Source organism: Halichoerus grypus, chromosome 8 (genome assembly GCF_964656455.1).
Source record: "Halichoerus grypus chromosome 8, mHalGry1.hap1.1, whole genome shotgun sequence".
NCBI lineage: Eukaryota > Metazoa > Chordata > Mammalia > Carnivora > Phocidae > Halichoerus > Halichoerus grypus.
Genome location: NC_135719.1, coordinates 76,043,549 through 76,059,469, shown reverse-complemented (window position 1 = coordinate 76,059,469; position 15,921 = coordinate 76,043,549). Strand labels below are relative to the sequence as shown.

Sequence of the window (15,921 nt, the reverse complement as noted above, 5' to 3'; positions counted from 1 at the left end):
ATTGGGCTCCATGCTCAGCACAGAGTGCTTGAGATTCTCTCTCCCTCTGCCTCCAGCCAACACCCCCCCACCCCCGCCCGCCGCTCTCTGTCTCTCTCTCTCTCTCAAATAAATAAATCTTTAAAAAACCATAATAAAAAGTATAAATGGCCAAACAGGAAAAAAAAAAAAACAGTAGAAAACACTGTTTATATTTAATATAAGTGGTAGTTCTTGGATCAGTGTTGATCTGCAAACATGTTAGTGGTCTGTGAGGAAGGAAAATCAATTGTGTCTCTAAATGTACCATTTAATTCTTTTCTTTTTCTTTTTTTTTAATAACAAGACCTTCACAAAAAGGGAAACAGTACAGTGCATTCTGGTGCTAGTTCATCTCATCACAGACCAAGAATACATAGTTTACGGATTGGCTGCTTTGAATACCCTGTTTTATACTATCCTAGAAGTAGATTAGTTCTAAAGGCTTCGAAAATTAATTTTAAAATGTATTTGATCATTCTTTGTTGTCCCAGCATGTAGCCTGGCACCTGAACCTAGTAGGTTCATAAATATTTGCTGAATGAGTAGGAAAACTGAAATTTGAAGAGTACCTGGCTCAGAGGCATGTAATTAAGAAAACAGCAGTGAATCAGAACTCTTTCCACAATAACAAAGTGCCTTCTTTCTTTTTTTTTTTAATTTTATTTACTCATGAGAGACAGAGAGAGAGAGAGAGAGACAGAGGCAGAGACAGAGAGAGAGGCAGAGAGAGAGAGAGAGAGAAGCAGGCTCCTAGCCGAGCAAGGAGCCCGATGTGGGATTCGATCCCAGAACCCTGGGATCATGACCTGAGCTGAAGGCAGATGCTCAACCAACTGAGCCACTCAGGCGCCCCAACAAAGTGCCTTCTATAACAACCTTTTAACATTAAACAAAAATTAAAATAGCGTAAACACTGCTGCTGTCATGTTTAAAGATTGGACAAAGAGGGAAATCATGTTCTTGAATGCCCCATAGATCAGAAATTCACCTTTGAGCCAGCAAGAATGATTGAGAATAAAGGGATATAAGACAGAGTCTATGTTTAAAGAATTTTCCAACTTAGAAGGATATAAATGTTACACCAGGTAACCTTTTTCTGTTTGCTTATCTAGAGTTTAATGCTTTTTCTGTAATTAACACTTTGGTAATGAGAAAAAATTGAAGATGCTTATAGAAAGTGTGTAATAAAAATACCAAAATTCTTGTGATATAGGGTTAAATTTAAAAAGCAATATACAATGGAACTCTATGTACTATTTATGCGATTATTCCGTAAATCTCAAATTATACTAAAAAAATAAGTCTTAACTTAAAGAAGCAATGTATACAACAATTATAAATAATAGCATGTTTACAGATGATTATTAAGAAGAAAACTAACAAAAAGTTGTTTTGGAGTAGTGGAATTATGGATAACCATTCCCTTTCTACTATCTCACAAAGTCTGAAAAATTTTCTTTAGGGAAAATGATAGTACTTTTATTATGAAATGATACTGTTTTTCGTTTTCATTACTATAAAAGGAGAGAAATGAAAGAATATGTCCAACTGAACAAGCACATACCTACTAATAAGACCTGGGACTTGGCTTATGTATCAGAAAGCAAAAAGTATTTTTGTTTTCAGAAAGTTGTTATTATCTGATATTTTTTTAAAGTTCTACTTCTATTATATTATAATATTTAAAAAAAAACTATAAATTCTACTGCAGTGTAATTATAATTACGGTATTTATTAGCATTTCACCCGCACCTTTATGTTCACTGAATGCTGGCTTATTAAATTTTAGAGTCTAGCCCACTCTTGTAAGTTGAATTTGAAGAAATATTCATGGCAAGAATTCAGAGAAGTATCTCTGGCTAATCCAAAATTAAGAATCTAGAGCCTCAAATAACTTAATGTGTGTCATTCTTTGCCCTATGATTTTTTAAAGCTAACAAATGTTTGGTGAGCTCTGTGATACAGGAACTCAAAATAGATGCAACATAATAATTTAACACTCCTTTAGCTCTTTTGATGTCTATGATCAATTTAGTCAAAGGTCATGTTTAATAGCCAAAGGCTGTATTAAATATGTGCAGCTGTTTGTTATGATTATGGTCTGAAATCATGCTTTAAAAATGGGTTTAAATATAAATAAATGAACTATTATAAAGAAAGTGTGAATAGAAAACCTAAAATACTAACAGCAGAAGAAATCTGATTTGTAAAATTTTAGTCATTTTATTTCATGTACTGTTAAACATAAAGTCCAGCTAAATGGCAATTAAGTAGCTGTAATAAGACTTACAACCCCAAAGCTTATACTGTCATTAATCTTCATTTGTGTTTCATTAAATGAGCCAATTTTTTAATTGATATCTAAAATACACGCAAATTAAATGTCTGGATGAAATGTGGAATCAGGTAAACTTGTACAGTTTGAGTTGGCAACATTAAAAATCACCTCAATAAATAGAGAACAAATGGCAATCTGCAATTTTAAAAAGATGAACAAGATAACTCTCTTTACTGAAGTAACTGTATTCTTTAGGAAAAAAAGGCATAAACACACAAAACTGGAGCTGAGGGAGATCATGACCAGACTTTTAGGTCAACTACAAGTAGGTTATGCTAGAACCTTTCAAAATCAAGTTGTATTATTCATGACTCTTGTCTCTCGGTGTTTCTTTAATAAAGAAAAAGTGGAGAAGGTTAAAAATTGTTTTGTATATCATTTCAAAACTCATCCCCATTTGCTCACCTGCTGAAATCTTTCTCTGTCTCCAGCTCTTCTTCCCCATGACCAAGACGCAGGAGGTGGCGCTCATCAATGTCTAAAGCCATGATCTTCTCAAACAACTGGTTCAGGGCCTGGAGAATAAAACAAAAAGGATGGTGGTGAATTTTAATGAACCAGCAGCTCCTTTAAAAGTAAGAAAAACTAACATTTAGAAAGACATAAAAGAATGAGCATTGTCCAGTCAGATAAGAATCAACTTCAAAACACAGAAAGAAACAAGTCTTACGTTAGGTCATTTACATTTTAAATGAAACAGTATTTTTCTTGATTTCTGGTATTGTTGCCTATATATATTTGGCCAACTGAATAACTGAAAACCATCAAAACCATCTAATCATTAAATCTTTGCTTCTAATTTATGAAAAAAAGAAAGGCTTTGGATCAGTTTCTATTTTCCCCAAATAGTAACAGTTACTAAAATAATTAATAAACACACCAAGATTTCACTCAATAGAATATCCATGGGTTGCAGGAAACTGAAACATTTTTGTGGTTGAAGGACTCTCAGGCAGTGAGTGTGTAGGTAGAATGTATCAAGAGGACCACAGAGTGGAAAGATAAAGTGCATCATTCAAATCTTAGGCCAAAGGTCTAAAGTTCTCTATAACAACAATGAGCAGAGCACTCATTTATTGCAAACTATTCTGATGGAAGCCATCTAGAAGTCGCTCCTTTCTACCTATGAAATGCTCGTATTTAGGGTTCCCTTAAATCCTAGTATTAATTACCTGAACATCTGCAGTTACAATGTTTTGTGGAAAGGCAAAAGTTTCATTGTATGGAAAGATAATGCTAATTTTAAATACATCATTTAAAAATCAGCCAAACCTCTCTCTTAACCTACCATCAATCTAACCTTGCCCATGAAGTCACATCCAGTCTTATAAATATCCAGGTTATAGAATGTAAAAACAGATATCCTTTGCTATCACAATTCTAGCAGTTAGAGCTCAGATACTGAAGAAGTTAACATGAATTTTCAGAAAAAAATTCCCCACTATCCAAACTCTTGATGCTCTCCATCCAAAACCTGGGATCCAATGGATCAGACCACATGGCATTACTCACCATCCAAACTCAGGAACCACAAAGATTTAGAGAACAAAAAATACTCCCACATTGCACTCTCAGAAAAAACTGCAAGACTTCATTATGAATTAAAGTAATACTGAAGAACTGTTTGCAGTAAGTATGCAAATGAAGATCTGACAAATGAAACAATTGTAAAAAATCAACAAATCAACAATTAAATAGACATCACTGAGGATGATACGATTATTAGGGATCATTCATTAGCAAACAATGAAGTCTTCGGTTATATTTGTAAAACAACTTTCTCTGTAATTGTACTATACAAGTAGATCATAAGTAGATGATTCTACCGAAAAGTCATTATCAAGTTATGAAAAAACTTACTAAAAATACTATGTTAGAACAACAACAAATGAATTACTCTTTATTCATTTTAAGAATTGGGAAATAGGTAAGATTATTACAGATTAAATTTTACTAAATAGAAGAAAAAAAGGCCTTTACGTAATTTGTTTAATTAAGATAAAGCCTCGGTCAACTTTCTCCCCTGCACAATTTTAGTATACTGTATAACGCAACCACTTCTTACAAACTTCAAAGATATAAAAACAAGTGAATGAACTGGATAGCATTAGTCTTAAAAATCTGTAGATTAAAAGTTGACAAATAAAAGAGTAAGTGATATTTTGCATTCTAAAAACCCAGTGCTTCTTTGTAGATCAACTCTTTTAAAGAAGTGGCCACCTGAAATCACCATTTAGAAAACATAAGTATCTATGGAGGTTAGACTATCCTGCAAGTTTCATGAAGTTCTGAGAGCTGCCTTTCATGTTTTACAAAAGAGCTAGTGAATGTAGTTGTCCTACTCATTTCTATGATAGTGACAGCTTTGGAAGAACTACCATAGCACACACATAGATATAAAGATCATTTTTCAGACATTATTTATGTGAGAAAAGTTTGTTTTTATTGCTTTAGTGGTTTGTAAATGCCTTATGTATTGAATCTACAGCATAAAATAGTCCTTCCATGATATAAACCTCATAAGGATATACAACTTAATCCAGTATTAATACATTTGAGCCTTAGTCTTTTGGTAATATTCATTCTACTAAAGGATGAAAAATGTTACCAGTAATGGTTAATGCTTTCAATCTCAAAGTAAAAGCTTTAGCTTAGCATGGAAGGTGGTGGGGGTTGAGGGTGGGGAGCAATTTAATTTAATCCAAATATTTGACCATAAATCCAAGTAGTCTTCTTAGCTTTCCCACATTTTGACCCTCTCCATTAGAAATAAAAGATTGTTTATATATTTTATATTGTGTATATATATATATTGTGTGTGTGTGTGTGTGTGTATATATATATATATGTCATGACCAGTAACAATCCAAGAGTAACTCAACAGCAAACACTATACTCATCAGCCTTTCAGTATTCTGTCGTACCTATGGTCAGTTTATCATACAAACAGAAATCTCCATTGTGCTTTCATTCACTCCCCACTCCTTTATCTCCCCTACCATCCATCCTACATATGTGAGTACACATGCACACACACACACACACACACACGCACACACTCACCTGATTAGAATGAGTAACAATCAGAGTCCTCTGCTCTGGGAAATTATGGTAGATGTTGGATATGATTTGGACTGCAACATCTGTTTTTCCAGTACCTGGTGGACCCACAACCTAAAAAGGAGATGAACACATATCAAACTACTAAGTTATCAAATTGTTAGAAAATGGACATTCTAAAACTGAGATATAAATTTAAAAAATTGCTGGATGAGTTCAATAACAGAATGGACAAGATAGTCAGTGAAGGTGAAAACAGAGCAATATAAATCACCCAACCCAAAAAAATAAGCAGAAAGAAAAGATTGAAAACAAATGAATAAACAGAGCCTCATGAATCTATGCGACAATACTAAAAAGTCTAACATTTATGTTACTGAAGTCTTAGAACAAGAGAAGTTTACAGCATAGAAAAAATATATGAAGAAATAATAGCTGAAAACTAAAATCTGGCAAAAGACATTTTAAATCTACAGACTCAGGAAGCTCAGCAAACTCCAAATAGAATAATCCCAAAGAAATCCAAGCCCAAATACATCTTAATTAAATAGCTGAAAATTAAAGAAAAATTCTTAATAGCAACCAGAAAAAAATGATACATTACATATAGCAAAAAGATGTTTGAAGTGACTGTGGGTTTCCCTCAGAAACCACAGAAGCCAGAAGGAAGGGGAATAACATTTTAAAAGTGCTGAAAGGAAAGAACTCCATAGAAGTCTATGTCCAGTGAAAATATCTTTAAAGAATGAAGATGATTCAGAGACATTCTCACATGAAGAAAAACTAAGATATTTCATTGCTAGCAGACCTACTTTTTTTTTTTTTTTTTAAAGATTTTATTTATTTGACAGAGAGAGACACAATGAGAGAGGGAACACAAGCAGGAGGAGTGGGAGAGGGAGAAGCAGGCTTCCCACCGAGCAGGGAGCCCGATGCGGGGCTCAATCCCAGGACCCTGGGATCATGACCTGAGCCGAAGGCAGATGCTTAATGACTGAGCCACCCAGGTGCCCCGCTAGCAGACCTACTCTTAAGTGGTAAAAGAGTTCTTCAGACAGAACGGAAGTGACATCAGAGCAAACTTAAAATATCAGGAATGAAAGAAAAATGGCAAATTTATAATAGATTCTTCTCTAGAGTTCACCCCTTTAAGATGTTTGACTTTCTGGGGTGCCTGGATGGCTCAGTCATTTGAGCGTCTGACTCTTGATTTTGGCTCAGGATATGATCTCAGGATTGTGAGATTGAGCCCCGTGTCAGGCTCTGCACTCAGTGCAAAGTATGCTGGAGATTATCTCTCCCTCTCCCTCTGCCCCTCCCCGTTTGCGTGTACACCTATGCTCGCCCTCTCTCAAATAAATAATTTAAAAAAATGTTTGACTTTAACATTGCCTGACAGTATTTTCAATGTATATAGACATAATATCCATAACAACTACAATATAAAAGGGAAAGGGACCTACATGGAGGTAAGGATCTTTTATTCAACTTAAGAGACAAAATAATGATTCTAAGTAGACTGTGAAAAATTAAGTATCTTATACTGTTAATTCTCTAGAGCAGCCACTAAGAAAAAACTATGTGAGATATAAAAGAACACAATAAATTAAAATGAAACACTAAAAACTATGTAAATAACCCAAAAGAAAGTAAAAACAAAAAAAGAGAAACAGGAACACAAAACAAAGGGAATAAACATAAAATAAATAATAAAATGGTAGGCCTAAATCCAAATGTATCAATTGCATTTAATGTAAATGGTCTGAACACACCAATTAAAAGAGACTGTCAGAGCGAAGAAAATAACATACCCCAAATAGATGCTGTTTACAAGAAGTTCACGTCAAACATTAATAGGTAGGTTAGAAATAAAATAATGGGAAAAGACATACCATGCAAACACTAATCAAAAGAAAACTGTAGTGGCTCTATTAATATCAAAGTACGTTTCAGAACAAAAAAAATTACCAGTGATGAAAAAAGACATTACATAATAATAAATGCATCAATTCACCAAGAAGACATTACAACCTTGAATATGTATGTATCTACCCATAAAGCTTTAAAAAACATGAAGCAAAAACTGAAAGAAATGGAAGGAGAAACAGATAAACATGTAATTGTAGTTGGAGACTTCAATACTCCTCTTTCAGTAATCAACAGACATAGTAGGTGGAATATCAGCAAGGACAGAGAAATATTGAACCAAATGAATCTGACATATATAGGACATTCCACCTCAAAACAACAGAATAAACACTCTTTTTAAGTGTGTTGAAATATTCACCAAGAGAGATCATATCCTGGACCACAAAACAAACAAATTAAAAAAGCAAAAATTGCTTTTAAAAATTAAAAATTAATTAGCAAATTAAAAAAATAAAAAATTGAAATCACACAAAGTATTGTCTCTGACCATAAAGGACTTACACCAGAAATTAGTAAGTGGAAGATTTAACAGGAAAGTCTCTAAATACTTGGAAACTAAACACACTTTTAAATTGGTTGTCAGCAGGCTTTATCTGTAAAAGGCCAGCAGGTAAACATTTCAGGCTTTGCAGGCCATATAATCTCTGCTGCAAGTATTTTAACTCTGCTGTTACAGCACAAAACTGGGCAGGGGCAATTCATAACCAAACAGGCATAGCTATGTTCCATTAAAACTTAATTTATGAATACTGAAATGAGCAGTAAGCAAAATCTCCATATGCAAACAATGCCACAATGACTTACAAACACTTAAATTCAGTTGGGCTTTTGTGCTTCAAATATACTCTAAACATTTGAGGCCTACTTCTTGTCTGAATCCATGTAAAAACATGTGTAACAATAGTTCTCTTACCATAGTTAGCCCAGGCTGCATTCCAGCACGGATAGCCTCTATCTGTGTGTGAGTGAACTGAATTGTATTACTGCAAATAAGAGTAAATAAAAAGTTGGTTAAAAACACAGATGAACAACACTTGGTAAAACTTTAGACAACAATGACCGGAGGTCTAAATGTCTCCTCTGTATATGCCCCATTCTCCCAATCTCTTCTCCCCTGGGTGGGTGGTTGTGTGAGTGTGCATGTGCATGTATGCGGTAAAACAAAAAACAAAAAACCATGAGATCTACCCTCTTAACAAACTTCAATACAGTATTGTTAACTATAAGAACAATGTTGCATAATATGGTATTGTTAACTATAAGAACAATGTTGGATGGCAAATCTCCAGACTTTTACATCTTACAAGACTAAACCAATCTCTTCTGAATGATTCCCTTCACCTCCATCCTCTAATGACCAACTAAAACTGAATGAATCTTACGGAAAAAAAAGACTACAATTATTTTTCAATATACTTATCCCATCTTATATTTCACCTGGAATGTCAAAGTTCCAGTTCCCAATCTAATACCATATATAATGCTACTTTTTTAGTCATGGCACCCATGCATGAGGGTAGCTGCTACATGTAACACGTGGTCTTGAAGTAAGAATGCTGTGCTCAAATTAAGGTAGCCCTTTAATATTTATTTCTCATAGTACCCAAAAATGTTTCTTTTGGAAATATAACTACAGAACGACCAAAAATGTCTGAGCTATTTAGCTGTCTGACAGAATACAAGGAAAGAGGGTCCAGAAACAGAAGCTTCCTGGGGTTTCTAAAGGATCAGTAAATTTTAAACTATTATTAATCCAAAATAGCAAACTATTATTTATTATTACAATTAATACAGACAGTAAAATTACCGTTTGGGTTGGTTGTAAGGATAAGGACCCCTATTAGGAATGACATGAGGTTCAACAATTAAGGTTTTTGCCTCTTCAATATCTTCATCTTCACCATCTGCATCTTTCCTTTTCTTCCCTTTTCCACTCCTTACTGGAAAAGTTATCCTACAAGACCAAAATCTTTGTTCATTTTTACAATTAATGTTTACCAAGCACCTACCTTGCGCATGACATTGTATGGAGGATAATCAGATCAGAAAGAAATATTTATGTCTTAAAGGAACTCACTATCTGTACATATATTCTGAAAAGAGTAGACTTAAAAGCACTAAAATGTGTGTTAATGGTGTTCAGATTAGAAAAAGTCAACTGATTAAGGGAGAATCAAAAAAGGAGCATTTCTATAGTTATATCCATGCACTATGAAGTGCTTTACACACTGTCCCTCCTTAAGTAAGAAAAGGCTTCATGGGAGAGATGGCAGCAAAGATGAGTTTCAAAGAAATTAGACATACGAACATGGAAGGGAAGATATTCTGGGAAGAAGTAAGACTATAGTTTCAAGTACAAGTGGCCAGTTTTGCCAGAACGGTTACAATAGAGAAAATAAGGCTAGAGAGACAGGCTGGAGCCCTGTTAGGAGACTCTTGGGAGTATCAAGCCTTTAAGGCAGAAGTTCTTTTTCTTTTTCTTTTTTTTTAAAGATTTTATTTATTTATTTGAGAGAGAGAGAGAGAGAGAGCACGAGCAGGGGGTGGGGGGCAGAGGGAGAGGGAGAAGCAGGCTCCCTGCTCAGCAGGGCTCGATCCCAGGCCCCTGAGATCATGACGTGAGCCAAAGACAGACACTTAACCAACTGAGCCACCCAGGTGCCCTAAGGCAGGGCAAAAGTTTTTAGCCTGGGGTTGGAACACCTCAGGAGGTGAGGTCAATGAATACATTAAAATTAAACTAAAAAAAAAAAAAAGAATTCTCTATGTGCACTTTTTCCATGTAATAGAATTCAGGGAAGAGTGATGAGTTGCTGCTTCAGGTACTTTGTTCCATTTCTACTCAAAATTAAAACCAAAGCTCCTTTAACATGAATTGTAACTATATTGTGAATATGTAAGTTTTGTGAAAGCAAGTAAGCTTAAAAGAAAAACAGAATTTTTTCCCTGAAAACAAAAGAAAGTTCAACATCCCATGACTATGTCCATTAATTAGGAAATATACCAGATTATACATAATAGACAAAGGCATATTTCTTTAGTCAAATACTATAAGTATGTTTATATATAATGCTCTTCAGACAACAAGCACTTACTGGTCCCTGTTAGACGTGAGGCTACTTTTATTATGGTCTTTTTTTTTTTTTGAAGATTTTATTTATTTATTTGACAGAGAGAGACACAGTGAGAGAGGGAACACAAGCAGGGGAAGTGGGAGAGGGAGAAGCAGGCTTCCCACTGAGCAGGGAGCCTAATGCGGGGCTCGATCCCAGAACCCTGGGATCATGACCTGAGCCGAAGGCAGACGCTTAACGACTGAGCCACCCAGGCACCCCTACTTTTCTTATGGACTTAAAACAGTTTTCTGTACTAAGAAACGGAGTCAAATAAAATAAATTTATCCCAGTCATTATATGGTGAAGGTAAAGACTGCCCAAACAAAATCAAGATATTCAAAACTTTAGCTACAGTCCAATGGCCTATCTCACACAGGCTACAGAAAGCTTGAAAGGAGTATATCCAGTTCTGACTTTACCTGAAAGGGGGTATCTGTAGAGCTGGGTCATCCACAGTTACTTTAACATTATGACCAGGAAAGCTGGTTTTTAAATGCTCAATGGAGAGAAAAGTATCATTGAAATCAAGAGTGGCAATCTGATTGGGCATTTTTGAATAATGTGCACTACTTGGATCCCCATAACCTAAAATGATGTCATGCAGCCAGTCAGGTACCACACAATCAGTATTCATCAGGTTCCGAATGGTCTCCAGCACAGCCTGCCAGTGAAAGGACAGAAAAGGGTTGTGTCAAGAAGCCATCTCAAACATTTGCACTTCACTGGAATGGAGAGCTGGCTGCACTAATCCGAAATTCCCGAGTGTTTCAGGGCAAGAAGCTATTTTCTGCTGACAGGTGCTTGGCTAGACTAAATCAACAGCTATATTTTCAGCTGATACCATACACTGAGTTAAACAAAAGACCAAACTTAGCAAGGACAGTTTATCCATTGGGAGTTCATTTAGACAGAATGTCATAAATGAGTTCATCACTTGACTCCCGTTGGGTAGAATGAAAACCTAATCAGGACTACACAACAACAAGAAAATATTATAGAACAAATCCTTAAAGAGGATGCTTCCTCTTAGAAATTCCTGGAGTCTTCTCCTCTTTATATTCCATAGTTCCTCAATGTTAAGACGACACACAACCAGAAGCATATTAATATATGCCTCAGTTGTGAAACATCTCATAGTTTAAAAATATTAAAATTAACAGAAGAAATAAAATTAGAAATTTTAAATTAAAAATAGACAAAAAGATAAAAGTGAAATGTCAAATAAATTTCAGAATAAACATTCTACAATAAAAAGTCATTATAGTTATTAACATATACATTGTCCAAATTACCAAAACTCAAGGTAAACTTTTAGACTTTCTAATAATTACTTTGAGAAAGCGCTCTATCCCATATATGGAAATCAGAAGGCTAGGCTATTAATTACAAAGAATAAAATAACAAAACCAACCATTTTTATGTTATAAATGCTATACACTACAACAGGACAACTAAGTAACAGCACAGTGTATGTTAATCACACTCTTATCACATCACCTTGTTTTATTTTCTTGCACTAATCACTACCTGAAATTCTCTTATTCATGTACTTAGTTACCTGTTTATCATTTGTCTAATCCCCACTAGAATATCATTTCCATGAGAGCAGGGATCTAGGAAGTTTGACTATGAGATGGGCAAATCACTGGATGGACAGATAAATGAGTATGTTCACATAATGATGGATAAAACAAGAGCTCTACTCTCTAAGAAAATTAAATTTTTAGTAGGGAGATGAAATATGTCCTTAGCAATGACACAAAGCAGCAGAATTTGGTCCACAATACAGAGTATTACAAAATACAATGAGAACACAGTTCCAAGTAGGCGAGAGATGCACGCAGGGAAGACTTTTGACCTTAGGAAAGGTTTCATGGAGGAAAGTGACATTTCAATTTAGCTCAAAGCAGAGGATCTGCGAAGGAGCTGTGGTTTATTTCATCATTAATGGAAAGTCAAAGAAATGTTTTGAGAAGCTGACTGAAATGATCAGTGGAGGCATATGAAAAACAGGTGACTGACTAGGAGGAGAACAGAGCTAGGGCAGAGGAAGCGATTTAGTGCAACTATTCAGGCAAGAAATAAAACATCCAGGTCAGAACAGGCACTGTACGAATTGGGAAAGAGAAAAGGAAATAAGGGATGCTGCCCAGGTATATAATAAAACACTGAAGACACCAAAAGAGCATTTGTCCTTTTCCCAAACACAGGAAAGTTAATCACTGCCCCTGTTTCTTGGATTGGAATCTGAATGCCTCTTTTGACCTCCCATGACACTTTTTTGTTGTTGTTTTTTAAAGTTTACTTTTTTTAGTATACACCGAACGTGGGGCTAGAACTCACAACCCTGAGATCAAGAGTCGCATGCTCTTCCGACTGAGCCGGCCAGGAGCCCCTTCCATGACACTTTTATCTGCATCCTTCTTATGACTTTTGGCACCTTCTAACATTTCATGGTAGTTATTTGTTTATATTTTTAACTTCCCTTATTAGTAGTCTAAACTCCCTAAAAATATAAGCTGTGTCTTACTCATCTTTATTGGCTCCATACAACTTAGCACAACGCCAGACACATGGTGGGCATTAAATAAAATGGTCAAATGAATGAACATAAGGAAGGAACTTTTTTCGATTTTTAGTTAAGTGACTGAAATTCAATCATTACTGAGAAACAAAACAGAGACAAACAAATGAGACCCTGCCCTCACAGACCTGCATTCTAATGGTGAAGTCAGATAAATAACAAATATATAGTCACCAGGTACAACAAAGACTGTGAGGAGAAATGAAGACAATTGGACTAAGAATGAGAAGAAGGGGAGGTGCTACTTTAGGTAAGGTTTCCAGAAAAAAGCTTCTCTTAGGAGTTAACATCTAAGCAGAGTTGCCCACGTGCAGTGAGGGAACGAACCAGGTAAATACCTGGGAGGAAGACTGTGTTGGTAGAGGGAACACCATGGACAAAGGCTTGGATTCTTAAAGAACAGCAGAAAGGTCAGCACACCTGGCATGGAGTGAATCAGGAAAAGGTGTTAGAAAATGATGCTGGGAGAGGTGGCCAGAGGACAGATAATGAAGGAGCATTTTGGATTACAGTAATAATTTTCTACTGCGAGGGGAAACCATTAAGTATGTTGAACAGGGTACCAAGGCATAATTCATATTCTATCACTATGTGGAGAATAGCAGAAGGGGAGGGGCCGTCAAGAATGGAAGCAGGGATGTGAGAGATGAAGGTGTCTTGGATGTGGCGTCAGTGGAGGTGGTGAGCTAACCAGACTGACTGATGACCTGGATGCATGGTGTGAGACAAAAAGAAATCAAGAATAGTTCCGTTGTTTTCTCTTCAACTATAGGGCAAAATGGGGAATAAATTCCTTTGTATGTGAAGTCTTCTTTTTTTAATCACCAAGAACAGGGGAAAAAAAAGGTAATAAACTGATAATGCATAAGAAGCACTATGTTTTGGGGGGAGAGAAAAAAGAAATGTACCTGTGCAGAAGGTAGTGTTACCAAATGCTAAAACCATTCAATGTTTACGTTTTATAATATAGTAGTTTCAGATAATTGAAAAAATCTTCTTTCAAAACTCCTTATCTCCATTAAGTTATAAAAGTAAAATTCTCTAGCCCCAAACCTCCCTTTTCCTGCTAATGAGTAAAACACATTATATCATAAAGTAATTCTGAGCTACGGGGTTTCACATCTGTATTCATAAAGTGATTTGGAAGTACACTTACTTTTAATTTAAAAAAAGAACTCCCAGGAAACAAATAAACAAGCAGTTTCCTTTACCTTATACTTGCTATCCTGAGCATCTAATATACAAAAAGCAAGGAAGGAGGCTGACCTGGATTAATTTATATTGTAAGTTTCTAAACTCATCAAAAGACAAAATAGATTTAGTAAATAAATTTTCTTAAGTTGTTATATTTAGTCTACATGTTAATAATATAAGAGAATTACTTAGAATCAGAATAAAAGCAGTGATCATTTCCTTAACAAAGCATTCTTTTACCCAGGATCTATGTATTTATGTTTTAGAAGTTACTCAAATCGGACACAGTACCTTCAATTATATGGCCTAAAAATTACCTTAAAGTTATTTTCCTTTGGTTTTCTCCTCATTATGATATTGAAAGTTTCATACACATCTTCTGCTCCATTTTGTATAGTATTGGTCATATCTTGTTGATACTGATTTGGATCCAAGAACACTCTAAATGTCCTTGACTCTCCTCTAAGATTGGGTCTTGGCTCAGGTCCTAGACATTTTGAAAAAGTTTGATAAGTGAAATATATACTTTTCAAATATCAAAGTAACTTAGCAGTATTCCTTTTCTAGAAATGATGAGTAAATTCTCCACACTAAACCCCAGTCCTTCCCCTGACTAGAACGTTTTCCACTCATCCATTTCAAATGCCTAGAAGCTGAAAATATTTTCTCCTTTCCCTAAATTCTTCCTATTTCTTTCCCAGAAAAATGTTTGTGATGTAATGTTTATGATGCAATGCCATGGACTGCAATTGTCTGTATATGTCCTCAACCAAAATAAGAGCCCTAGAAGTCAAACAACTTTACTTTTGTCAGTTATTCAGAGCTCCTATTACCTAGCTTACCTAGCGTAAGCACTCGACTGATCACTCTTTTCATCCTTCCACATTCCATTCCTAATATCACCAGTGTGAAAGGAAATTTCATATACTAATAGCTGAAAGCTGAGAGGCTTTTTCTTGCCCCTTTGCCTCGTCTCCTTACTTTTGTCTTAGTCCTCTAACGCTGGTCCCAATATGTGGCCTTACGTTTATTCCACCTTTCCTATTTTCTTTTATTTTAGCAGTAAGGTCAGCTTAATTACCAGCACTTGTAGCAATGGTGCAACCTTAAAATGACAGGCAGTAGAAGTCAATTCAAGTTCTGAGAGAAGTTTAGTAAACAAATTGGGAAATAAGCACTGGACATAGATGCAGTTATAATTTAACAGTAAGTACAACAAGAATGTCAGGACAAGATGAAGAATTTCAAAGAAAAGTCAATGATAAGCCTAAGAAATCAAAGAGCTGACAAATCCTGTAAGGCGGTATTTCTAAATGGGGTAATGTTTGCATGTTAGGTATGACGATTCCTTCTACAAGGCAGCTCTGTTTAAATTTCTTTTCTTTTTTTTGAGAGACAGTGGGGGCACGTGCGCGCATGAGTGGGTGACGGGAAAGGGGCAGAGAAAGAGGGAGAGAGAGAATCTTAAGCAGGCTCCAGGCTCAGCACAAAGCCTGATTCGGGGCTCAATATCACGACCCTCAGATCATGACCTGAGCTGTAATCAAGAGTCAGACCTTAACCAATTGAGCCCCCAGGCGCCCCAAGGCAGCTCTGTTTAGATGTTTAGCATCCCTAGCCCCCATCCATCAAATGCCAATAGCTCACCATCCCCCACTCCTACCCCGGGCACAGGACAA

General features: G+C 35.7%; 1 protein-coding gene and 1 long non-coding RNA gene across 2 annotated transcripts in view; one reads left to right on the top strand and one right to left on the bottom strand.

Annotated features, from left to right (window-relative positions):
• The window catches only part of LOC144378834 (uncharacterized), a 101,439-nt gene extending 98,324 nt beyond the window's left edge, over positions 1 to 3,115 (top strand). Inside the window, exon 8 of the long non-coding RNA XR_013440607.1 lies at positions 2,791 to 3,115. This is a non-coding gene — a long non-coding RNA (uncharacterized LOC144378834). The remainder of the gene's footprint in view (positions 1 to 2,790) is intronic.
• AQR (aquarius intron-binding spliceosomal factor) overlaps positions 1 to 15,921 on the bottom strand; it is a 111,529-nt gene that overhangs the window by 22,080 nt on the left and 73,528 nt on the right. The window contains exons 20-25 of the mRNA XM_036109142.2: positions 14,560 to 14,729; positions 10,884 to 11,125; positions 9,156 to 9,302; positions 8,262 to 8,331; positions 5,423 to 5,533; positions 2,765 to 2,874 (exon numbers count right to left, since the gene is read on the bottom strand). Of these exons, the coding sequence (XP_035965035.1) occupies positions 2,765 to 2,874; positions 5,423 to 5,533; positions 8,262 to 8,331; positions 9,156 to 9,302; positions 10,884 to 11,125; positions 14,560 to 14,729 (850 nt within the window). The remainder of the gene's footprint in view (positions 1 to 2,764; positions 2,875 to 5,422; positions 5,534 to 8,261; positions 8,332 to 9,155; positions 9,303 to 10,883; positions 11,126 to 14,559; positions 14,730 to 15,921) is intronic.